Below are 25,480 nucleotides of genomic sequence, written 5' to 3' on the forward strand. Positions count from 1 at the left end.
CAGATTCTCCCCCCCCCCCCCCCCCCCCCCCCCCTCCACTATCCTGGCTAAGACCGCGAACACTCCCGCCCAGAATCTTCCCAATTTTTCACAACCCCAAAATATGTGCACATGATTCGCTGGCCCCCGCCCGCACCTCTCACACTCATCTGCTACCCCCTGAAAGAACCCACTCATTCTCGCCCGAGTTCATATGCACCCTATGCACCACCTTGAACTGTATCAGGCTCATCCTTGCACAAGAGGAGGTCCCGTTTACCCTTCGCAGTGCCTCACTCCATACTCCCCAATTGATCTCCATTCCATACTCCGCTTCCCATTTCTCCTTGATCTTCACCACCTGCCCGCCTCCCTGCTCCACCAGCCACTTATATATATCCCCAATTCTTCCCTCCCCTTCCACATCCGGAAGCAGCAGTCGCTCCAACAGGGCGTATCCCGGCAATCTAGGGAACCCCTTCCAGACCTTTTGTGCAAAGTCCCTAACCTGTAGATACCTGAACTCACTCCCCCCCTCGGCAGCTTTACCCTCACCCATAGCTCCTCCAATCTGGCGAACCGTTCCTCCAAATACAAATCCCTCAACTTGACCACCCCCACTTCCCTCCACCTCCTGTATACACTATCCATCCCCCTCCCCCCAGCTCAAACCCATGATTCTCGCATAGTGGCGTTAGCACCAACATCCCTTCCACCCTAAAATGCCTCCTCAGCTGATTCCATATCTTCACCGTGGACTGCACCACTGGGCTCCCTGAATACCTACTCGGAGCCATTGGCAATGCTGCCGTCACCATAGCCCTCAAACTAGACCCCTTACAAGATTCCTCCTCCATCCTAACCCACTCTACCCCTTCTCCTCGCCACCACCGCCGCACCGTGTCCACATTCTCCGCCCAATAATAATGAAGCAAGTTTGGCAACGCCAACCCCCCCTGCTGCCTCTGCCTCTGTAACAAGGTACTCCCCACTCTCGGCACATTCCCCGCTCATACAAAGTCAGAGATGATTGTGACCACTTTCCGTAAAAAGGCCTTTGGTATAAAGATCAGGAGAGTCTAAAAGATAAACAAGAACCTCGGCAGAATATTCATTTTCACCACTTGGACCCTCCCCGCTAACGTTATGATACCAGTAAACGCAACCACAATTTCCCATTCACCAAAGTCCCACACCTTACCTTCCATCTGTTATTGACCATCACAGTGGCCACTTGGCCACAATGCAAAAGTAAAAAAAGACAAAATAAACATTCCAAACCAAATTAATAAACCTAGCTGCACGATATGTTGCACCATTTTCAACTAACCACCTTTGTGCAATTAGTGTTGGCGTTCCATGTGCCATTGTCTGTACTAATGCTCCGAATGCAGTGTTACCCTGGTGACTGTAACAGAGTCAGTGAGAGGCTGATGACTTTCAGTGGAGGATGATGTCAAGTACCTTTGGGTCCAGAAGGCCTGGTTATGGACTGCACCCTTTTGGTATCAGCGGCAACAGTTTCGACTGACAGGCAACAACATGAGCACTAGTGCAGCATAAATGGTAGGAGGTTGAATGTTACCATTCTAACAGATGACAGTAAGTTAGTGCTTCACCAAGCCACTGCCAATCTCCTGGGGCGAGGCTTCAGCAATCCTAGTAATTTGTTTTTAAGAGGACAGATTGCTGGACTGCTGCAAGACCCTGCAAACCCTTCTATACACTGGTATCTACAGCCACAATAGTAGCAAACTGAGCTTCCATTACAGAAGTCTGAGTTTTCTTTGAAGGACCCAGTGATTGGGTGGCTTGTGTTTATGCTGCAATAGAAGCTGAGAAATTGGCCGTCAGATGCTGAATTGTGGTTGGGACCGCACATGTGCTAATGGAGTTGGCCACCGTTTCCATGCTGGAAAGAACAGCATCCAAGTTCTGCTTAATGCCTTGTGCCAAGTATGTTTCAGACTCCTCGATGTTCCTTGACATTGCATGCAAGCTTTCTGGAAAGCCTGCCAATGCGCAATCATTTCACTATTCATGCCCATCAGCCTTCTTCTGTAGGTTACCACACTGCAGTTCTCATCTGCTCTCTACATCAGAGTCCGTATTGAAATCCTGGCTCGAACCAATCCTCCAAAGTATGTGCAGTGTCATTATCTGAGCTAGTGGCTATGAGTGTGAGAGTGGATGACGGTGTTTCTTCATCATTGTCTTCCTGCTCGTCCACCTCTTGCTCTTTTACCACTGCCTAGATAGGTTTCAGTTCTTCGGTATCTGAAAGGAGAAATCTGCAGCTTGTAAATTAGAATATATTGCTGGGCAAGGCAGAAGTGGGATGTGAAAAAATGGATTGGGTTGTGGATACCGTCACCTTCAATGGTTTCAGTGTCACAACTAGCCATGGCCTTAGCAATGGCTGCTCCAAAGTTGGTGATCACCGTCTTCTCCATCCAGGTGAGAATATGCAGGCATGGCTTTTCCCAGCCATTAGCACCTGCTGTCTCTGGCAATGTGTCAACTTTTCTTGCAAGAAAGGAAAGTGCATCAATGTTTCTGATGCAATATTTTTGGTTGATGTGGCTGTCATAGTTGAAAAGCTGGGAGCATGTGCAAGCTGAGAGATGTGGGTGTGAGGTTTGCTAAGTATGTGAAGGTAATGTGAAACTATGATTGTTAGGTTTGAGTTATAATTGATAGAGACCAAATATAGGTGAGCGATAGGAGTGTGTGCATTGGGCAATATGTAAGGTGCAGTTGGTGGAATATGGTATTTGAAGGTAAATTTATTAACCTTGACCACACATGTTAGGTCGATTAACTTTTTATTTTACTGCATCCAGGTCCTCACAATTGGATTGGTGGCAATGACCACAACAGCTATTTGGTCTTTGCAAAGTCTGTCTGTGCAGCATGAAAGAATGTCGGAGCACACTCTCTCCCTTGTTGCACCATTATTTGACTCTTGTCCACACACAGTTGCAGCATCTGTTTCAAGTAGAACACACTTCCCCAATAGGTAGTGCAGGCTGGCTGTGAGTGATACCAGTCTTGCACAAAGTTGGGTTCCCTGTGGAGACCTTTAGCCACTCAATACTGCATTCAGTGTTGACTGCATACAGCAATCATGCAAGCTGGAAAGGAGCACAAAGTTGGCATGCCGCCAACATTGCAAACAACTGCAGTGGGATAATTGTGCACCGCCCATTTTCAGAGGCTGTCCAATTTAACCTGCAACATCTCAGCGCATCAAAAAACCAATTAAATCTACAGTCCGAGAATTTAAACACAGTACACTAAATTTATCTTCTTACAATGTTCTTAAAAAAATACATAACACAACACAACCTTATTGCATTTTTAATGGAAACTGTTTTTTTTTAAAAGGGAAATAAATGAACACAACATTTCAGAGTTGATCAATTTTCAGACAAAGCTAACGCTTACCCTTAAGAAAACAATGAGGATATTGATTGAAAATAAATTAATAGACCGCTGAAACTATTTATATTCGATGTATGGTGACATTAGTTAAGATACTGTCCTTGCCTTTAAGTCTTATATACAACACAGTAACAATCAAAGAAAATATCAAAATATTTACAGAATCACAGAATCTTCAGTGTGCAAAAGGAGGCCATTTGGCCCATTGAGTGTGCACTAGCTCACGAAAAGTACATTCTATCTAATCCCACTCCCCTGCCTTATTCCCGTATTTAAATATTAATTTTTATCTTAAAAACATTCTGAAAGATTTGAAATATCTATATTATCTTCAAATTCAGTATCCAAATAGTAAAGATATAAATTTATTCAGACACAAGTCAAGTGACTGCACTTACTTAAAATTGGTTTATAATGATTACCTACTAATTCTGACTGTCTCAAAAATCTTGACTTTTCACGGTGAACTTGACTGTGTTTTCACATGCATCTGGCTAAACACGGGTTTGTTGATTCAGAATCTAGCATTATGAATAGAGCAAGATGCACTATAATAAACAAGTATTTATAATTAAATCAAAATAGCCAACCATCCTCAGAAAAAAAGCAATATTTAGTACATATTTCAATCAGCCTTGCGTGGCACTGAAGCAGACTGTGGTAAAAATATAAAAATAACTATTCTTTATTCATAAAATGTTTAACTGTTTAAAATGGACATTACATTGGTAGCAGCAAAATGGCAGCAATGAAAGAGGCACAAACAAAACACTGATCTCACAAGGCTTTTTGTGGAAATTAAGCAGGCTATACTGGTGGGTAGGATGTCTGAGTGTTGGCTCAGCAGGGAACACCAGCCTATGAAACCCCAGGCAAACTATTACTGCACAAAGGCTGTCAGAAAAATGCACAAGCTCCCTAGGCCAGAGGCTGTTAGTTTTATTGATCCTGTAGATGACGGAAACTCACACAGTGGCTGGTCCCTTCCATTGCCTGTCCAGCAATTAGAATAAAAATCGTTACTCTAGAGCTATCAATTATTTTGGTGCAGCACTGGATTGAGTGTGATGGTGCGACAATTGCAGTCTGAAAGTTAAGCTGAGGGTAATATAAAAGGAATGGAAGGGGTGGAGGATTGGTGGGTGAGGGGGGGGGGGGGGGGGGGGGGGTGGGGGGGGGGGGGGTGGTAAAGTGTATCTTGAAAAAATAACATTACATGATTTCCATACAAATATGGCATCAGAAAACATATACCATAATCTGGATTTCATGGGACTTCGAGGACCTGCGTCCCCAGCTAAAAAGGCTGCAGGCAGAATTTACATCTCTCATGGACAGGAAGTCCCGGTTTCTGATGGAGATTGTCACTGGAGCCGGTCACTAAAGTAAGTGGGGAGGGCTGGAGATTTTGTTGGGGTCAGGCTGGCAGGCCCCAGCATGAGGATTGGGGGAGAAAGGAGATGGAAGAGGGGAGGGGGGGGGGGGGGGGGGGGGTTGGTGGGGGGAGTAAATAGGTAGGGGAAAAGTGGTCTGGGGTTGGAGATGTACCCCAACCTCCACACAGCCACATCTGACACTACCCCATGCAACTAAAGCAGCTGAGCTCCCCGCAGGGCATGGGTGAAACAGCATGAGGCCCTTATGTGACCATTAATTGGTCACTGAAGAGTCTCAATAGGTCCACGGCTGTGCAGGCCACCCAATGCCCCCACCGGTAACATTTCATACAGCGTGGGTGTGGACAGGTATGCGGCAAGAAGGGCATATGCTCGATTTCATGAGACTCACACCTTCAAACCCACTGGCAGGGGAGTGTAATATACAGCCCCATAAGGGACAGACAGACTACCATAATGTAAAAATGCATGTGCCATTAAAAAATACTGTATTGAGGATTTTTAAAAACTGTGCCAATAAATAATCAAATATTTTGTGTCTCTCTTCACATTGAAGACACTAAACCAAAATCATAAATATTGGGAACCATGGGTCGAACGAGAGTGTGGAGTATAATTAATATTAGTAAAGGAAAAGTGCTGGAGAAATAAATTAATGGATTGAAAGCTAATAAATCTCTTGGATCTGATGACCTACACTCCAGCATTCTAAAAGGGGTGGCTACAGAGATAGTGGATGCACTGGCATCTTCCAACATTTCCTACGTTTAGGAGTGGGTTTCCTGGGGGTTACTCTTCTTCAAAATAGTGCAGTGGGATCTTCTGCGTCCACCTGTCAGGACAGATAGTTCAAACATCTTATCTGAAGAATGCACCTTCGACAGTGCAGAACTTTCTCAGTATTGTATTGAAGTGTCCACCTTTAGGCTATGGACAGCCATGGCTTTTTTGAAAGGGAAATCGTGTTTCGCAAATCTAAGAGGATTTGAGGGATGTAATTAGCAAGGCAGGTAATGATTATCTGTGGTACATTTGGATTATCAAAAGCAAATCAATGTGGTGCAAGACAAAAGGTTGTTGCACAAGATAAGGGCTCATGGGGTTGCTGGTGATATGGATCAAGGATTGATTAAAGGGCTGAAAACGGAGAGTTGGATAAAAATAGGTAATTTCCTGATTAGCCGGCTGTTATTAATGGTGTGTCCCAAAGATAAGTGTTAGGGCTTCATTTTTTTTACAAGGTATATTAATGACTTAGATGAAGGGACTGAGTGTAATGTAGCCAGCTTTGCGAGGGAAAGTAAGCTGTGAGGAACACATAAAAAGCCCTCAAAGGGACATAGATAGTTTAAGTGAGTGGACAAGGTGGCGGCAGATGGTGTAAAATATGGGGAAATGTGAAACTATTCATTCTGCTGGGAAAAAGAGAAACACTGGGCGGGATTCTCCATCGTGCCAGACCCTTGTTCTGGTGCGGCGTGCCCCCCGCCAGTAGTGGGATCCTCTGTCACAGCAGCACCAATAGGACTTCCCATTGTGGCCATCCCATGCCGTCGGGAAATCCGCAGGCGTGGGTGCAGTGCCGGCGAAGCGGAGGATGCTGCCGACGAGAATTCCACCCATTATATTTTGTGAATAGCGAGAAGCTATTTAATTTTGTTGCTCAGAATATTTGAGTGTTCATGTGCATAACATGGAAAAGTTAACACGCAGGTACAGCGAGCAATTAGGAAAGCAGATGGTTATGTTGAAATATATTGCACGTGAATTGGAAGCACAAAAGGAAGGAAGTCATGCTGCAATTGTGCAGGGCTTTGATGAAACCACACCAGAGGTATTGGGCTGGATTCTCCGCTCCCAGACGCCAAAATCGCTTTCAGCGAGGGGGGCAGAGAATCCCCGATGATGCCAAAATTGGGGGCGGTGCCACTTTCGCGATGCTCTGCCCCCTGAAAAAGCACCGTACTCTAGGAGTACGCCGCACCACGTATCCACGGCCTCAGGCCATTGCCTGAGGCCCACCCCGCGATGCTCCGACCCCGACCGGCCGGGTTCCCGACGGCGTGGGACACGTGTGGTCTCACCCGTCGGGAACTATGTTCTATGTAATGTAACTTGGCGTGGCAGCTGCGGACACAGTCAGGCGTCGCCACAGTCGGGGAGGATCCATCTGGGGGCAGGGGGGGCTTCATTCGGGGCTGGGGGCACTGTGGGCAGGTGGTCCGGGATGCGCAAGCAACCGAATGGGGTACTATCTCTGCGGTGCGCAGTCACGACCCGGAAATGCTCTGGGCCGAATCGGCAGTTCGAACTGGGAGCTCAAAGCTGCCTCCCTGCTAGCCCCCAGCAAAATGGCAAATCGGTGGCTGTTTTGCGTTAGTTTCCTCGCATAAAACACCATTGTTTTCAGGCCAGCATGGAGTCTTAGTCTCCGAAACAGAGAATGCAGCCCATTGTGTATGGGTTTGGTCTCCATACCAAAGGCAAGATATACTTAACTTAGGGAAAATGTAATAAATGGTCACTAGATTGATTCCTGGGGTGAGAAGGTTGTCCTACGGGAAGAGAATGGGTCTGTACTTTCTAGAGTTTGTAAGATTGGGAGGTGGTCTCATTAAAGCATTAAATCTCCGAGCCTCGGCGCCGAAATCGCGCTCGGCGCGAGGGCGGAGAATGGTCGTCAGACCCGTGATCAGGTCCGATGCCGGACCGGACAATCGCCGCCAATCGGGCGCGCGAGGTCGACGCAGTGCTGGTCGGGGGCCATTGAAAGAGGCCCCCGCAGCGATTCTCTAGGCGCAGCTGGCCGAGTTCTCGCTGGCGTGGTTCTCTCATGGTTCCACCCAGCAGGCACTCGTCGTGGCGGCTGCGGACTCAGTCTGCGGCTGCCTTGGTGGGGGGCGGGGGGATCATTCACGGGCGGGGGGGGGGGGGATGCCTCCAGGACAGCCAGGCTATTATTCGGGGTCACCGATCCGTGGGCATGCGCGATCTGGAGGCCTATCTTGTTGGTGCCGGTCCGTGGTGTGGGCCGGCCATATCGCACGGGACGGCTGACACAGGCCGCCACCTTGCGCTTGCGCGGACCCCCAACCTGAAAGGTAGGGCCCGCTTAGTGGCAGCCGGAGCTGCAAGGAGCAATCCGGGGCCCTGCTAACCCCCTGCAAATCGCAGAATCACCATGGACTTACTCCAGGTAAGTCCAGAGTGATTTGCATGCGTTTTTTCGCGGGCATGAGGACATAGCCCTATTATTGGAGTATCCTGCCCAAGGTTTTGAGAGGGTTGGACAAGGTAGATGCTGAGAGGGTCTTTTCATGGCTGAAGAGAACTGAAGTAGGGAACATAGTCTCAGGATAAGAGGTTAGTCATGTGGGACTGAGATGAGAAGAAATTTCTTCACTTAGTGTTGTGAATATCTGGAATTCTCTATCCCAGAAGGCTGTGAACGATTGGTCATCAAGCAAACTTAAGGCTGAAATGTATTAACTTATGGACTCCAAGGGAATCAATCATATGGGGACACAGCAAAAAAGTGGAATTGAGGTTGAGGATCAGCATGATCTTATTGAACATTGGAGCAGGATTTTTTGGGGCCTCCTATTTTGTATGTTCAGGTCCTGAATGCCTACCCGAGTGTATCAAAGTCTGAAAAAGTCAAATTTAAAGAAAATAGTGTATTACAGTTGCGTTCTGTGACAGGCTCATGGTCACACAGTGTCAAAAACTAAAAAAGCTACATGATGCATATTTAAATAACGACTGAACATCAAAGCAATTTGTTGGATATCTAGCTCTCAGGGGTGTTAGTTGGAGAAATAATAAGGCACTGTGTAAAAACAAATTACTTTCTCCTTTATTTCATCCAGACTAACCTATGCTCAGGTTTTAATCAAGTATTTCCCACATCCATTCTTGGGCTCTCCACTGAATGCAGTATTAACACCATTTTACATTTTACATATAGAAATGCAAATAAAGCTGATGCAATTCACAAATTATCCCAGAAAGTAATATGCAACAAAAGCAAATAGTTTCAGATGATAACTATATTATTAACATAATGGGCAGTGAAAGAGGTATTTAACAGGATTGATAGATTGCCATCCATCATTTTATAAAAACACCAACATAAAGAATGATTACTGTATTTGTTCCCTAAACAGAAGAAGACAAAGTCAAAGAGAAACAACTATAGAAATTGAGGATTGATTTTTTTGCAATAATTTATTATGTTTCAGTAATTTCAAATTTGGATCCTTACCCTTCGTTTAGCCACATAGAAAATGTGAAGATAGCAGGACATCATCAGAAAGATGAGGACAAACAATGGGATGTACCATCTGCAAAAAAATAAAATAAATGTGACAGTTTTTAAAATCTCTATCAAGGTATACAGCACAATTTCTCCAATTGCAGAGGCATCCGATTGCTCTTAAAACAAACAGGTCTTTGCCACATCAACTAATCACTACACTGCTGGGAACAATCCATTGTGTATTATGAGAATGAAAATTTAGAGGTGAAAAATGGAGGGAAGAGATTTCTTAACTGTGAGTATGGTAAAATACAGACTTTTCAATCAATGTTTGGTGCTATTCTATACGCTCGTCAATAACACAAGATACGGATCTAAGACAAGAAAGTGAGGCAATTGATCAACAACAAGCAATAAACTCAGCTGGTGTAGCAGTGTGGTGCTACAATTCGCATCAGTGTCCCTCGATCACAGAAGGGAAAAATTCAACCACTATCCAGTGTGACAAGGTGGGACATTAACAGAGTGTAAGATTGGTCTCAGTTTCAATGCAACAACATGGCCAAAGTACAACTACTCAAACATTAATTTGTTAACTAACCAATGTAGTTACAGCTTGTGACTTCTGAAGTCATGGAAATGTATCAAAAAGCTTTTGGTGAAGATATTGGCCAAATTGCGCACCTTGAGTGGAACACATAGAAATTTGTGATGTGATTTAATGGTGGACCAATTCCAGTGATGTTTAAAAAAGGTCCAGACACAGCAACCACAAGGAAGCGATGAATAAAACAAACGAAGGATTTAATCGCACGATAAGCTACAATGCACAACTTCACTCGCTGAATGAAAGGTTTTACACGCCGACCCAGGAGGTTGAGGTTTTTATGTCCCTTGGCCTGCCCTGTTGAGGGAAAGCCCTGCCCCCTTAACGGGGAAGCTCGTACTCTTCCAAGGTCACAGGTAAACTGACAGACCACACCCCGTGACTCTCGTGAGGGTTACAGCACGTCTACTTATAATAATAATTCAGATGTACAAAGCTTCTTATAATAATAACTCACATGCACATAGTTCAGTAATGTAGAAAACATGCATTAGAGAGGCAGTAAAAGAACTAACAAGAAATGTGAAAACAGGCCCTGAGCCTGGATGAGAGAGATAGGAGTGGTGACCAAAAGCTATTTTGAAAAGATGTTTTTTGAGAATACATTTAAAGACGGTGAGGGAAGTGGAGGGGTATGGGTGGGGGTAATAAGGTTTAAGAAATTAGCACTGAAATTATTGTGGAGTTAAATGTTGTATTTTTTTAATTTCTCCTCACAGGCAGGCTTGTAGCTCAACACGGGCACTATAAGAGAACAACTGTGTGACATCATCGGAGATTATACCATTGGCCATTTGTCCAGGCAACAGGAAATTGTAACCTTGCAGTCTGTAATGTTTAATCTGAATATAGATTGGGCAAATCAAATTAGCCACAATATCTTAGAGGAGGAATTCCTGCAGTGTATACGGAATGGCTTTCTGGACCAATAAGTTGAGGAACCAATTAGAGAGCAGGTCATCTTAGACTGTGTAATGAGAATGGAATCATTGGCAATCCAGTTGTGTGAGACCCTTTGGGGATGAGCGACCATAATATGAGAAAATTTTTCATCAAGGTGTAGAGTGAAATAATTGATTCTGAGACAAGGGCCCTGAATCGTAATAAAGAAAACTACGATGGCATGAGGCTCAAGTTGGCTATGATAGATTGGGAAATGTTACTTAAGGGGATGACACTGGCTAGCCAATGACAAACATTCAAAGAGCGCATGGGGAACTGCACCAATTGTTTATTCCTGTCTGGCACAAAAGTACAATGGGAAAGGCAGCCAATCCATGGCTTACAAGTGAAATTAGAGATAGTATTAGATCCAAGGAAGAAGCATACAAATTGGCCAAGAAAAACAACAGGTCTGAGGATTGGGAGCAGTGTAGAATTCAGCAAAGAAGGACCAATGGATTGATTAAAAAGGGGAAAATAGAGTATAAGAGTAAGATTGCAGGGAACATAAAAACTGACTGTAAAAGTTTCTATAGGTCCGTAAAGAAAAAAAGATTGGTGAAGGCAAATGCAGGTCCCTTACAGTCAGAAACAAGGGAATTTAAAATGGAGAACAAAGAAATGGCTGAGCAACTAAACATATACTTTGGTTCTGTCTTCACAAGTGAAGACACAAATAAGATACCAGAAATGTTGGGGAAGGCAGGGTTCAGTGAGAGGGAGGAACTGAAGGAGATCAATATTAGTCGAGAAATTATGTTGGAGAAATTGATGGGATTGAAGGCTGATAAATGCCCAGGGCCTGATAATCTACATCCCAGAGTACTTAAGGAAGTGACGCTAGAAATAGTGGTCGTCTTCCAGGATTATATAGGCTCTGGAACTGTTCCTGCAGATTGGAGGGTAGCTAATGTAACCCCACTATTGAAGAAGGGAGGTAGAGAGAAAACAGGAAATTATAGACCAGTAGGCCTGACGTCAGTAGTGAGGAAGATTATCAAAGATTTTAAAGCGGAGCATTTAGAAAACAGTGGCAGGATCGGACACAGTCAGCATGGTTTTATGAAGGGGAAATCATGCTGACAATCTATTGGAATTATTCAAGGATGTAACTAGTGGAGTAGATGAGGGGGAGCCAGAATATGTGGTATCTTTGGACTTTCAGAAGGCTTTTGACAAAGTTCCGCATAAGAGATTGGTGTGTAAATTTAAAGTTCATGGGATTCGGGGTAGTGTATTCAGAGAATAGAAATTGGCAGGCAGTGACTAATGGGGTATTGCAATGATCGATGCTAGGGCACCAGCTATTCACAATGATTTAGATGAGGGAACAAAATGTAATATCTCCAAATTTGCAGATGAGATCAAATTGGATGGGACGGTGAACTGCGAGGAGGATGCAGAGATCCTTCAGTATGATTTGGATAAGTTGAATGAGTGGGCAAATAAAAGGCAATGGCAGAATAATCTGGAGAAATGCGAGGTTATCCACTTTGGCAGCAAAAACGAGAAGGCAGACTATTATCTGAATGGCCATTACAGTCATAGAATCATAAAATCATAGAATCAACAACATGGCCCAAACTGGGCAATGCCAACCAAAAAGCCCATCTAAGTTAACTCCATTTGCCTGCATTTGCCCCATATCCCTTCAAATGTTTCCTATCCATGTATATGTCTATATGCCTTTTAAATGTTGTCAATGCCCCTATCTCAACCACTTCCTCCAGCAATTCATTCCATATCCATACCACCCTGTGTGTAAAAGAAGTTGCTCCTCAGGTTCCCATAATTCCGTCCCCTCTTAATTTAAACCTAAACCCTCCAGTTCTCGATTCCCCAACCCTGGGAAAAAGACTGAGTACATTCACCCTATCCATGCCTCTCATGATCTTATACACCTCTATAAGATCACCCCTCAGTCTCCTACGCTCCAAAGAATAAAGTCCTAGCCTGTCCAATCTCTCCCCATAACTCAGTCCCTGGAGTCCTGGCAACATCCTCCTGCACTCTTTCGAGTTCATAACATCTTAGCACAGTGGTAAGCACTATTGCTTCACAGCACCAGGGTCCCAGGTTCGATTCCCCACTTGGGTCATTGCGGAGTCTCCACGTTCTCCCATGTTTGTGTGGGTTTCTTCTGGGTTCTCCTATTTCCTTCCACAAATCCCAAAAGATCTGCTTGTTAGGCGAATTGGACATTCCGAATTCTCAGGATGCCGGAGCACCGCTTGATCACGCCCCTGGCTGCTGCATGGGTGTTGTGGTAGTGGGTCTCTGCGTCAGTCTGAGGCTTTTGTATGGGTGTTATCAGGCAGGGCGGCAGTGGATAACTGGGCATATAGGGCCTCCATGATGGTGCGGAAGCACCTGTGCACAGAGGTCTGTGCGATCCCGGACAGGTGAAAGTTCAGGGCAACCGTCACCTTGACGGCCACCATGAGCAGGTGTCCTTCCCCATTCCCCCCACAGTGCCAGCTGCGCTATAATCTGGCACATATGCTGCTCTGTCCCCTTGCTCAGCCGGAGTCTTCGACGGTATGCCTGGTCCGGCAGGTCCTCGAATGACAGGCTCTGCCAGTACACACAAGGTCTTATGCGGCGCTGCCCTTGCGCCTCCTCCTCTCCGGCCTGTTGAACTCCGGCCGACTCTCCATCCTGAGCGACTGCCTCCTATTCCACTGCTGCATACTCTGCTGCTGCATACTCCGTTGCTGCTGCACGCTCCGTCTGCTGCTGCACGCTCCGTCTGCTGCTGCACGCTCCGTCTGCTGCTGCACGCTCTGTCTGCTGCTGCACGCTCCGTCCGCTGCTGCATGCTCCGTCTGTTGCTGCATGCTCCACGCTCCATCCGCTGCTGCACGCTCCGTCCGCTGCTGCACGCTCCGTCCGTTGCTGCACGCTCCGTCCGCTGCTGCACGCTCCGACCGTTGCTGCACGCTCCGTCCGCTGCTGCACGCTCCGTCCGCTGCTGCATGCTCCGTCTGTTGCTGCATGCTCCACGCTCCATCCGCTGCTGCACGCTCCGTCCGCTGCTGCACGCTCCGTCCGCTGCTGCACGCTCCGTCCGCTGCTGCACGCTCCGTCCGCTGCTGCACGCTCCGTCCGCTGCTGCACGCTCCGTCCGCTGCTGCACGCTCCGACCGTTGCTGCACGCTCCGTCCGCTGCTGCACGCTCCGTCCGCTGCTGCACGCTCTGTCCGCTGCTGCACGCTCCGTCCGTTGCTGCACGCTCCATCTGCTGCTGCACGCTCCATCTGCTGCTGCACGCTCCGTCTGTTGCAGCACGCTCCGTCTGTTGCTGCATGCTCTATCTGCTGTTGCACGCACCGTCCGCTGCTGCACGCTCCGTCTGTTGCTGCACACTCCGTCTGTTGCTGCATGCTCTATCTGCTGCTGCACGCACCGTCCGCTGCTGCACGCTCCATCCGCTGCTGCACGCTCCGTCTGCTGCTGAACGCTCTGTCTGCTTCTGCAGCTTCCTCTTCCTTCAGCACCTCCACAGGGCATCACCCTGGGCTGTGGAGAATAGGAGAAAGGCCATCATTGTTGGTTGAATTCCAATTTCTATTATCTGTAGGGGGTGAAAGGCCGACATGTTAGCATGGTGCAGAACCCGTGCCCAACCAGGTCCACTGGCTCTGCCACCTCATGTCCTCCACCCCCTCGTCTCCACATCCCAGGTCCCGTTGAGTCCGGAACCGTGGGAGCCTCTGGCGCCCGCCCCTGCTGCCAGGAGTACTGTTGGTTGCAGCTGCCTTGTCAATGGTATGCTCCGCTTCCCCATCCGGCGCCCCCCTATAGGGCTACTAAGGGCATTGCCCTTGGGTGGGATGCGTGATGCCCCCGGCGGGTGGTGACCAGTTTGGCAGGACATGGCAGAGGATGGGGTGCGGAGTGTGGGGGATGGGGTGGAAGCACCCATACGGCCAGTGTCACTCTGCAGAACCAGGGTCAACGGTGGGTGGTCGGTGGGGTGCGCAGCAAGATGGCTGCCTTGCAGGCCACGCTAATGGCGGTCCTTGCCTAGACACCCAGGGTCCCCCCCCCCCCCCCCCCCGGTTCTCCCCCCCCCCTAGCCAGTGACCAGCTCAGCAGCCCATGGTCGCGCTTCTGCGTGTCCTACTTCCTCTCTCTCTGCCTCCTCAGTCACGGCGCCAGTGTCAGGATTTTTAAAAGCACAAGTGAACCTCACTATCGTGAATTCGCCACAGTGGAGGCGGAGAATCGCTAACGCTCTGGAAATACCGGGTCAGGCCCGCTAATGATATGACAATGGTGTTTACTGTACATGCGAAGTGGAACACATTGACAGCGCTGTCAAGACAACGGAGAATTGCAATTTGGCGTGAAACTGGTGCCCACCGCGATTTCAGCGTCAAAACTGATTCTCCGCCCAATCACATTTCCCGATTCCAGCATCAGCCGACGTAGAATCCCGCCCTATATATTTTCAAGAAACAGTTAGATAGAGTACTTAGGGCGAAGGGAATCAAAAGATATGGGGGGAAAGCAGGATTAGACTATTGAGTTGGATGATCAGGCATGATCATAATAAATGGCGGAAAGGGCTTGAAGGGCTGAATGGCCTCCTCCTGCTCCTATTTTCTATGTTTCTATGTAACAACTTTCAAATAAATCTCTACGTTTTGGTTAAACCTGCAAGGATTGCAGACTGAATCTTGAACCCACCACATTAAGGAAATGGAAGGGAGGTGTGATACAATTGAGAGGCAACATATAGATGAGGAAGAACTGGAGGGCAAGGAAAGATCCTCGAGAACTGGAGGGGATTGTGTGGGGTCAGACACAGAAGTCACTGGGCGGCATTCTAAAAAAATAGCAAGGTGCCAGGTTCTGACTGAAAACTGGAGTGTTTCTCCCCAGAGAAACAGCCAGGCGTTTACTCCAGATCTTATGGCACTGTCAAAAAACTTTAGAGGTGTGTGTTTTATGCCGTCACTTTGGCGGGGTGGGGCCTCCAAGCCAGGAAGTCTGGCATCAAAGAGATCAAGGGCATCCAAATCCCAAATGCAGTTCAAGACCTCCCTCCACCACTCTACAGACTTCTTTTTGAAAAATATTTTATTGGAGGTATTTTCAAATACACACAGAGCAGAAACAGGCAAACAACAACAACAACAATTAACGATACACAATTGCTCCCATTCCCCCGTACCATCCCTTCCTTTTACACCCAGCACCCCCCAACTCCAAACAGAACAGAAATCCCCCTCCCACATTGACGAGCTATTGTCCATTAAATAAATCAATGAACAGCCTCCACCTTGTGTAGAACCCTTCCTCCACCCCTCTCAGATGAACTTGATATTTTTCCAGTTGGAGCAACTCTGCCAGTCGCTCGCCCATGCCCCCATTTTTGGCAGCTCTGAGCACCGCCAATCGCTCTATTCCCCACTTCACTCCCAGTAACTAGCCTCTCCGCTAGCATAGTGGCCCCCACTCAAAGCAAATGCCATTCCCCCAAACCCCTCCCTACTTCCTCGTCCCCTCTCCACCACATTCCCACATATGCCCACAACCCCAATAGCCCACGTAATATCCAACATGATACAACATTCAACCCAACCGAAAAAAACACCAACACTCCCCCCTCTGCACTGGTATCTCTATAGTCCAAAGCTCTTACAAGTCCCCAAGTCTATTGTCTCGCAAAAACCTGTTCACCTTCTCTGATGTGTCCATGTAGAACTCCTGGCCCTGGTACATGATCCACAACCAGTCTGGGTGCAGCACCCCAAACCTTTCTTGAACAGGATGGCTTTGACCCTGTTAAACCCAGCCCGGCGCTTCATCAACTCCGCACACAAATCCTGGTAGATCCGAATCACATTCTCTTCCCAGGTGCACTTCATTGTCTCCTTCACTCACCATAGAATCTTTTCCTTGTCTAAATATCTGTGCAGCCGTACCACCATCGGTCGAAGACATCTCCCCCACCAGCTTCCCAAGCATGTTCACTATATACTCCGTGGCCTTTGTTCACTCAATGCCTTTGAGCAATCCCACAATCTGGAGATTCTAGCTCCTCGGCCGATTCTCCAAATGCTCCACTTTCTCCCTCAGCTTCCTTTGGTCCTTCGCCACCAGCATCATCTTTGATTTGATTTATTATTGTCACATGTATTAGTATACAGGGAAAAGTATTGTTTCTTGCATGCTGTACAAACAATGTATACCGTACATAGGGAAGGAAGGAGAGACTGCAGAATATAATGTTACAGTTATAGCAAGGTGTAGAGAAAAGATCAACTTAATACGAGGTTGGTCCATTCAAAAGTCTGATGGCAGTAGGGAAGAAGCTGTTCTTGAGTTGGTTGGTACGTGACCTCAAACTTTGGTATCTTTTTCCTGACGGAAGAAGGTGGAAGAGAGTATGTACGTGGTGCGTGGGGTCCTTAATTATGCTGGCTGCCTTTCTGAGGCAGCGGGAATTACAGATAGAGTCAATGGATGGGAGGCTGGTCTGCGAGATGGACTGGGCTACATTCACGACCTTTTGTAGTTTCCTGCGGTTGTGGACAGAGCAGGCTCCATATCAAGCTGTGATACAACCAGAAAGAATGCTTTCTATGGTACATCTGCAGAGGTTGGTGAGGGTCATAGCTGACATGCCAAACTTGCCTCCAAGGAGGCTAACTGGTCCTCATTGTCTGAAACCAACTCTTCCACTTTTTCGACTAATGCTCTATGTGCCTCCAACCTCTGCTCCACTCTCTTGGGTCAGCTACCTTAGCCAGATCTTCTGAGCCCTCCTGTCTTTGCTGCCGAAACTTGAGCGCCATAAACTCCATCAACTGTTCCCGGGACCACTGAGCGGGCAACAATACCACAGATCTCCCAGTCATCTTTTTTTGTAACCGGTCTCCTCGAAAAATCCTCATCTGACTGTTGCCTCTTTACAGTTGCACTCCTTGTCTGATCGAGCTGAGACATGCCCACCCGACGGAGAATTCTTAGCTCTGTCCGTTCCTGTACTTTGTAACAGCAAACACACTCAACAAGGACCAAACAATTCCGCCTCAAGCAGGAGCGACCAAACGTGCGACCACTCACTCCGTGGCTGCCACCATAAGTTCCAGCACAATAGATAAAAAGCAATGAAGGAATATGACAATGCTGTCTATACCAAAAGCTGCAGAGAGTTTGGAAATGAGCATCAGACATAATGGATGGATTGGTACAATTTATAATTAAGACCATCTCATTACTGCGAGAAGGGTAAAAGTTGATCAAAAGGATTTGAAGAGAGTTTCAGAAGGGATGTGTGTTATGCCAGGGAGAGGCCTCTTAGTTGAGAGCTTTAAAAGGTGGTTACAAACATAGAGGACTATTGGATCATCTTTGAGGAAGGTGAAAGCAGCAATTTTGAAATCAAGGAAATGGTACTTCCATGCTCCTAAATATTCAGAGTTTTCATTAAAAAAATAAATCTCTCAGAGAGCCAGTCAACAACTATGGAGGAGCTGTCAAAAGCTGGTCATCAGCATATGATGTTCAGGTGAGAAGCTAGCCACAAGCACTCAATGAGAAGCAACTTCTACAGTAACAACCAGCCAGTCTGTCACTCCTGATTATTAGGACACTAAGAAGAAGCTTAAAACAGGGCATGAGGAAAAAGCACTATGCTGACAAAAAGTGCAATGGTGATAGGTAGTATAATGACTGAGTTCTCTGAAGTAATAAATTATGCATCATTTTTAGCCATTAAAGTAATTACAAACAATGGCTGTTTGTATAGCAATTTCTACATGGAGTGATATAGCAATGGATTATATATATATGATCGTTTTGTAGGCTTAGCGATGTAGTCAATTTCACAGGGAGGATCTTTTGCAGAGCCATGTAATGCTTTATGCGGGAAATGATGTCCCTGATCAGACTATGTCAGATGCTCCTGGCAGGTACAGAGGATGCTCATCATCCTGGAAAGTATGAAAAATTAATACACAGCCTGGGTTCTCCTTCTGGCATTTCTTCCTGGGCTCATGAATGTATAGCCTGTTTACAAATTGGTTTAAGTCACTTATGTTGGATTTTTGTGCTGAAAAACATTATGACATCGTTCACCGTTGCCATGCTGCAAGATTTGAGTAAATTCCAAGTGGTTGCTCTTATAGCAACACATACTGGGGAAATACATTTGGAATCTTGAAAACACTTTTGCTTTCAACATATAACGCACTGATATATTTTCTGCACAGCTTGAACCTGGCTCAAAATCATTCTGAAATGAAGCCTACAGAGTAAAGAATACTCATTGATTACATGTCGGGATTTAAGAGATGTTGTCACTCAGAGGAAACTATTTTGATAAACTCAAATATCCAAGCATGACTTCTACATAAATAAACAATGAAGTTCAAGTGTGTAACTATAAGAATGGAACATCACTTACTGATATTTGTTATCAATAGGAATCTGAGTACATTAAGAGCTGAGGCGAACTAGTTTTATTGGAGTTTCTTCTTGTACATTTTAGACGAAAAGGGAATGTTGATGACCTGAAATGTACTGTGAGCTCAGAGTTAAATCAGCCATACTTACATGCCAAATCTCCAGGCAACATGATCATCTGTAATCCAGCTGGAAAAGAAGAAACATTCTTTAAATAGAAGGGAAATAAAAAGCAGCTGAGACCATTACGTTCGCACAATCAATATGAAGCGCATAAAACAATAAAAGTTCAATTTACGATGAGCAGATATATGCTAACCAACAGCAGAAGATGTGATAATAAATAAAAAACCAAAAAAATGAGGATTCTGAGATCTTGGTTGGTTGCAATTAATTGACAAACTCAGTTTGTAATATCTGTTTAAGTTAATTTTCGAAATGCTCACATAATCAAATGTATAAGTATATATGTGTATCTCAGAAACCTATTTTCAATTGTCAGGTTGCTAGTGATAGAATTACAAAATTAGTGATTTTGCCAGGTAACATACTGATTTAAGGAATATAACTCCTCTATGTGAGCGTTTTATCATTCAGTGAGATCATGAGACAATATACTATGTTGTTCCATTCCTGATTGATGTCACTTCATTGTAGTGAATCAGTAGGAAACCATTTGACTACGTGTGGCTTTGTCTTAACCAATCATGCCCAAGGCTAAAATAAAATATTTGTCTTCAATTCCTAGTGGATTTAGAACACTAAACAAATGGCACAAACTGCTTATCTTATCCATGTGAATTGCAGATAAATACAAATCTCAACCTGCCATACTGTTTTGAATGAAATAATTTTTGCTAAAAACTTCCTGCTCAAAATAGGAATTGTGATTTTGAAAGATAATCTGAAAGGAGTTCTAAATAATTAGTTCAATCAAAGCTTAAGCTTTGAGTTTAGTATTATTTTTCCAGCAATATCAATTACAAAGGAATCAATTCTAATATTCCATTTCTGTAAAAATGCAAACAACCTTATGGGAGTAGAAATTTGTGTAGTGGTGCTATACTGCCTTAAGCTGATTCCCTTGGGGCAAGCAATTCCATGGTATGTGCAGAGTTCCCCATTCACATCATTGAAGAAACCCACATGGACCAGAAAGGTAGAGATCTATGGTGCTGCCCCCCACCCTGGTTAATTGACATTGGTCTGCGTAGCACAGCTCCGCGACTAAATTAAAGGCAACGGCAGAGGAATTTGGAGAATGTGTCAGGGCTCCACACAGATGGTACTATTATTCTAGACGTGACCCCCAGGCTTTGGCGAAATCTGTTTAGGGACTAATAATGTTTTGTTTAAAGTAGATAAAGTTCGACATTCAAGACACTTGCTAAGAAAATAAAGCCAAGATTCCACAGATTTTGAACAAACACAAATAGATTTTGCAATAGAAGGTTAAAAAGAATATCTGTCCTTGGCGGACAAGGTCTAGTCGATCGAGATGAATATTCTGCCACGATTTTTTTTTCAATGTCTGCCTATCTTTTTTTGGGAGGGGCGAGAAGTTGATATTGTCCTTTATATGGGTGGGAAAGACCCCGAGGATTCGGAGGATTCCAGCCCTTTTAAAAAAAATAATTTTAATTCAAATTTTCCAACAACAAATTTTATCCCAACAACGAAAAGAGAAAAACAATAACCCCTCCCCCCCAATACAAAAACAATAAATTAACAACAAGAGTAATGAACATAGAACCATAAGAACAAACCCCCATAACGAACCCATAGTCCCCCCTCCACCCCCCAATCCCCCCCTGGGCAGTCCTTCTAAGGGATAGACAGCCGGGGAGCCTGGTGTTGCCGAACCTGTTATTTTGTTACTGGGCAGCTAATGCAGAGAAGGTGTTGGGCTGTTTAGTGATCTAGGGGCTATGTAGGTATGCAGATAGAATCAAGTTCATGCAGCAGCCCTGGTGAGGGGGCATTAGTGACGTTCTCGTTACCAATCCCATTGACAAAGTATTTGGCAAATCCAGTGGGTGCTTCCACTTTGAAGTTATGGAGACAAATTTGACAACATTTCAAACTGAGGTCAGTGTTGAAGCTGGCTCCAATCTGTGCTCACCGTCTGTTCGAGCCAATGAGATTAGATGCCACATTCAAGAGGTGGGAAGGGAAGGGGCTGGAGAAGGTGGGCAATTTGTTCATAGAGGGGCAGTTTGCCAGTTTAGAGGAATTGATGGAACCGCCGACATCTCTAATGGAGAGGGTCCTTTCACTCGCGGGGTTGGCGGAAGGGGACAATTCTGGTATTTATGGATGGATTTTGTCAGATGATTCGGTGTCAGTGGAGGGGGGGGGAGGATTAATGCTAAGTGGAAGGAGGTGCTAGGGTTCATATTACATGATGAGGTGTGGAGTGAAGTACGGCATAGGGTGAACTCCAGTGTCCTCGTACGTGAGGCTTGGTTTGATCAAATTTAAGGTTGTTTTTAGGGTGCCCCTGACCAAGTCCAGAATGAGTTGCTTCTTTTTAGCGGCGGAAGGCAGCTGCGAGCGCTGTTCAGGAGATCCGGCTAACCACACACACATGTTCTGGTCTTGTCCCAAGCTAGTGGGTTTTTGGGTCCCCTTCTTCAGCACCGTCGGTGATTCTGAAGATGGAGCTGGAGCCACGTCCTGTAGTGGCCATATTTGGAGTGTCAGACGGGCTGACGTCCTGGCCTTCAGCTTGCTGATTGCCCAGAGGTGAGTACTGCTGGGGTGGAGGTCTCCATCTCCACCCGGTGCCTCGGAATGGTTGGGGGATCTGATGGAGTTCTTATACCTCGAGAAAGTACACTATGAGGGGAGGATTTAAGGGATTCTATCAGAGGTGGCAGCCTTGTTTTGTTTATTTCAAGGAATTGGTCAGAGTCAGTTGTTATGGGGGAAGAGGGTGAGGGGCTGTCTATTTTTCTGTTTTTTATGGTTGATATATATAAATGGGTTCATTTTTCTATTCTGTATTATTTAAATTGAAAAATGGTAATACAGTAAAAAGATTTTTAAACAAACACACCACATAGCAAATGCCGTACTAGCTGTAGAGGGAGCAGAAAGGCGCCGAAGAAGACAAAGGGCCTATCGGACTCGGGGCCTTCTCCGGGTATAAGCTAAATGTCGGGGCAACGAGGTGTTTCCGGTGAATACAACAGGGCAGGCGGTCAATTTGGAGGTGTTGTCGTTCAAGGTAACTAGGGAAAGGTTTATGTATTTGGGGATTCAGATGACACGGGAATGGGCTACGATGCACCAGTGGAATTTGATAACGTTAGTGGGGGAGATTAGGAGGGATTTTAGGAGGTGGGATACATTGCACCTGATGGTAGCAGGGAGGGTGCAGGTGATAAAGATGAATGCGTTGCCAAGGTTCCTGTTTATAGAACAGTACAGCACAGAACAGGCCCTTCGGCCCTCGATGTTGTGCCGAGCCATAATCACCCTACTCAAACCCACGTAACCACCCTATACCCGTAACCCAATAACCCCCCCCCCCCTTAACCTTACTTTATTAGGACACTACGGGCAATTTAGCATGGCCAATCCACCTAACCCGCACATCTTTGGACTGTGGGAGGAAACCGGAGCACCCGGAGGAAACCCACGCACACACGGGGAGGACGTGCAGACTCCGCACAGACAGTGACCCAGCCGGGAATCGAACCTGGGACCCTGGAGCTGTGAAGCATTTATGCTAACCACCATGCTACCGTGCTGCCCAGTTTATTTTCCCACCCTCCCCATCTTTCTCCCTAAGGCCTTCTTCCAGAGGTTGGAGACAGTGATCTCGGAGTTCAGGAAAGGTGCTGATGGTGAAGAGGGCTCTGTTGCAGAGGCAGAGACAGAAAGGTGGGTTGGCGCTACCAAACCTGCTGCACTATTATTGGCTGGCGAATGTGGAGAAGGTGAGGCGATAGTTGCGGTGGTGGGGCGGAGTGGGACATGCTGGAGGAGGAATCATGTAGAGGATTCAGTCTGAAGGCTATGGTGACGGCTCCGCTGCCGTTAGGAAGTACACGGGAGCCGGGACTTCCGGTTGCGGCTATGCGGAGCTAAGCCGCACGTTCGGCAGCTCCCGCTACTAAAGGACTTTCGGGCCTATTTGAGGGCCCCAAACGACGCTGTTTCGCCATATCCCGGTGGGGGAAGGTGTTTGGAGGAGCATTCCCCGAAATTTATGGTGCTCACCCAGAGTGGGGCAAAGGAAAAGGCTGCAGCAGCTCCCCAAGAAAAGCGGGGGAAGAAGGACAAAATGGCAGCCGGCGGAACACCCGAGGACTGGTGGAAGTGGGCGCAGGAGCAGCAAGCTGCTCTTCTGCGCTGTTTTGCGGAGCTGAAGGTTGCGTTCCTGGACTCCCTGAATGTGACTACTAACAGGCTGCTTGAGACCCAGGCGGCCCAGGAGGTGGCCATCCGGGAGTTGCAGCAGCAGGCCGCTGAGCGGGAGGAGGAGGCCGTGGTCCTCGTGGGGAAAGTGGAGTTGCACGAGGCACTTCACAAAAAGTGGCAAGACCGCTTGGAGGAGCTGGACGTTCGCACGAGGCGAAATAATTTGAGGATCCTGGGCCTGGCGGAGGGGCTGGAGGGGTCGGATCTTCCGTCTTATGTGACCACGATGTTGAGCTCGTTGATGGGAGCGGGGTCCTTCCATTTGCCCCTGGAGCTTGAGGGAGCCCACAGAGTGCTGGCCAGGAGGCCCAAGACCCCTCACCCTTGGACCAGCGGTGCTGGTGCGGTTCCATCGATTCAGCGACCGGGAGTGTGTGCTGCGCTGGGCCAAGAAAGAGAGGAGCAGCAAGTGGGAGAATTCGGTAGTGCGAATCTACCAGGACTGGAGTGCGGAGGTGGCTAAGCGGCGGGCCGAGTTTAACCGGACGAAGGCGGTGCTGCATGCCAAGCAGGTCAAATTTGGCATGCTGCAGCCTGCGCGTCTGTGGGTGACATATAAGGACCGGCACCACTACTTCGAGTCCCCGGAGGAGGCGTGGGCCTTTGTACAGGCAGAGAAGCTGGACTCGAACTAGGGTCTGGGGGCACACTATGGTCGTTGCTGTTGCTGTTTTGTAATTTTGACATGTTTTTTTTATGCTGGTTTTTTGCTCTGTTTCCGGGTGGGTCTGTCTGTTGGGTATGGTTGTGGGTTATGTGGGGAATGTTGGGGGTTTGTGTTTTTTATTTTCTCTTCTGTACGGGGCTGGGGGTTGGGGTGAAACTGGATTTTGAGGAGCTGCGTCAGAAGGGTGGGGTGTGGCAGTGTGAAAGCGCAGGCTTTCCTCTGGTTTCCCGCGCTGCGGGGCAGGGGGGGTGGAGCTGGCGGTGGGGGCGTGGCCTCTACTGGTTTTCTTTCCCGCGCTGAAGCGGTGCCAAGGAGGTGTGGCGAGAGGGGGATGACCCCATGTTGGGAGGGGACGGGTTTTGGCGGGAGCTGCCGGGGTCAGCAGAAGTCAGCTGACTCACGGAAGTACCATGGAGGGTGCGTCGCGGCTAGGAGGGGTCCTAGTCTAGGGGGGGGTGGGGGGTTGGGGGGGGATACCGGGTTGCTGCTGGAATGGCCAGGAAGGAGCTGGTGTGGGCCGGGGGGGTAGAGGAGAGGCGTTATCGCCATGGGGAACAGGTCGGGCGGGGCGCGCTGGCCTGAGGCGAGCAATCGATGAGCTATGGCTAGCCGGCGGGGGAGGGGGGCGGGTTGCCCTCTGATCCGGCTGATCACCTGGAACATGAGGGGGCTGAATGGGCCGGTTAAGAGAACTAGGGTATTTTTTCATCTGAAGGGGCTGAAGGCGGACGTGGCTATGCTACAGGAGACCCACTTGAAGGTGGCGGACCAGGTTCGTCTGAGGAAGGGATGGGTGGGGCAGGTTTTTCACTCAGGATTAGATGCGAAGAACTGGGGGGTGGCGATTCTGGTGGGGAAGAGGGTGGCGTTCGAGGCGTCTGAGGTGGTGTCGGACAAGGAGGGCAGATATATTATGGTGAAGGGTAGGCTGCAGGGAGAGAAGGTGGTGCTGGTTAATGTATATGCCCCGAATTGGGATGATGCTGGCTTCATGAGGCGCATGTTGGGCCGCATTCCGGACCTGGAGGCAGGGGGCCTGATCATGGGGGGAGACTGTGCTGGATCCCCCACTGGACCGGTCCAGTTCAAGGACGGGTAGGAGACCGGCGGCGGCCAAGGTGCTGAGGGGGTTTATGGACCAGATGGGAGGGGTGGATCCCTGGAGGTTTGGGAGGCCGAGGGCGCGGGAGTATTCCTTTTTCTCTCATGTCCATAGGGTTTATTCCCGAATAGATTTTTTCGTCCTGAGCAGGGGATTGATCCCGAAGGTGCAGGATGCCGAGTATTCGGCCATAGCAATTTCAGACCATGCTCCGCACTGGGTTGATCTGGAGATGGGG

At 47.4% G+C, this 25,480-nt stretch overlaps 1 protein-coding gene across 1 annotated transcript in view; it reads right to left on the minus strand.

Annotated features, from left to right (window-relative positions):
• Positions 1 to 25,480, minus strand: part of si:dkey-100n23.5 (cyclic AMP receptor-like protein A) — a 334,022-nt gene that overhangs the window by 79,534 nt on the left and 229,008 nt on the right. Inside the window, exons 8-9 of the mRNA XM_038802132.1 lie at positions 19,196 to 19,234; positions 9,085 to 9,163 (exon numbers count right to left, since the gene is read on the minus strand). Coding sequence (XP_038658060.1) covers positions 9,085 to 9,163; positions 19,196 to 19,234 — 118 coding nt within the window. The remainder of the gene's footprint in view (positions 1 to 9,084; positions 9,164 to 19,195; positions 19,235 to 25,480) is intronic.

Source organism: Scyliorhinus canicula, chromosome 7, assembly GCF_902713615.1.
Source record: "Scyliorhinus canicula chromosome 7, sScyCan1.1, whole genome shotgun sequence".
Classification (NCBI taxonomy): Eukaryota; Metazoa; Chordata; class Chondrichthyes; order Carcharhiniformes; family Scyliorhinidae; genus Scyliorhinus; species Scyliorhinus canicula.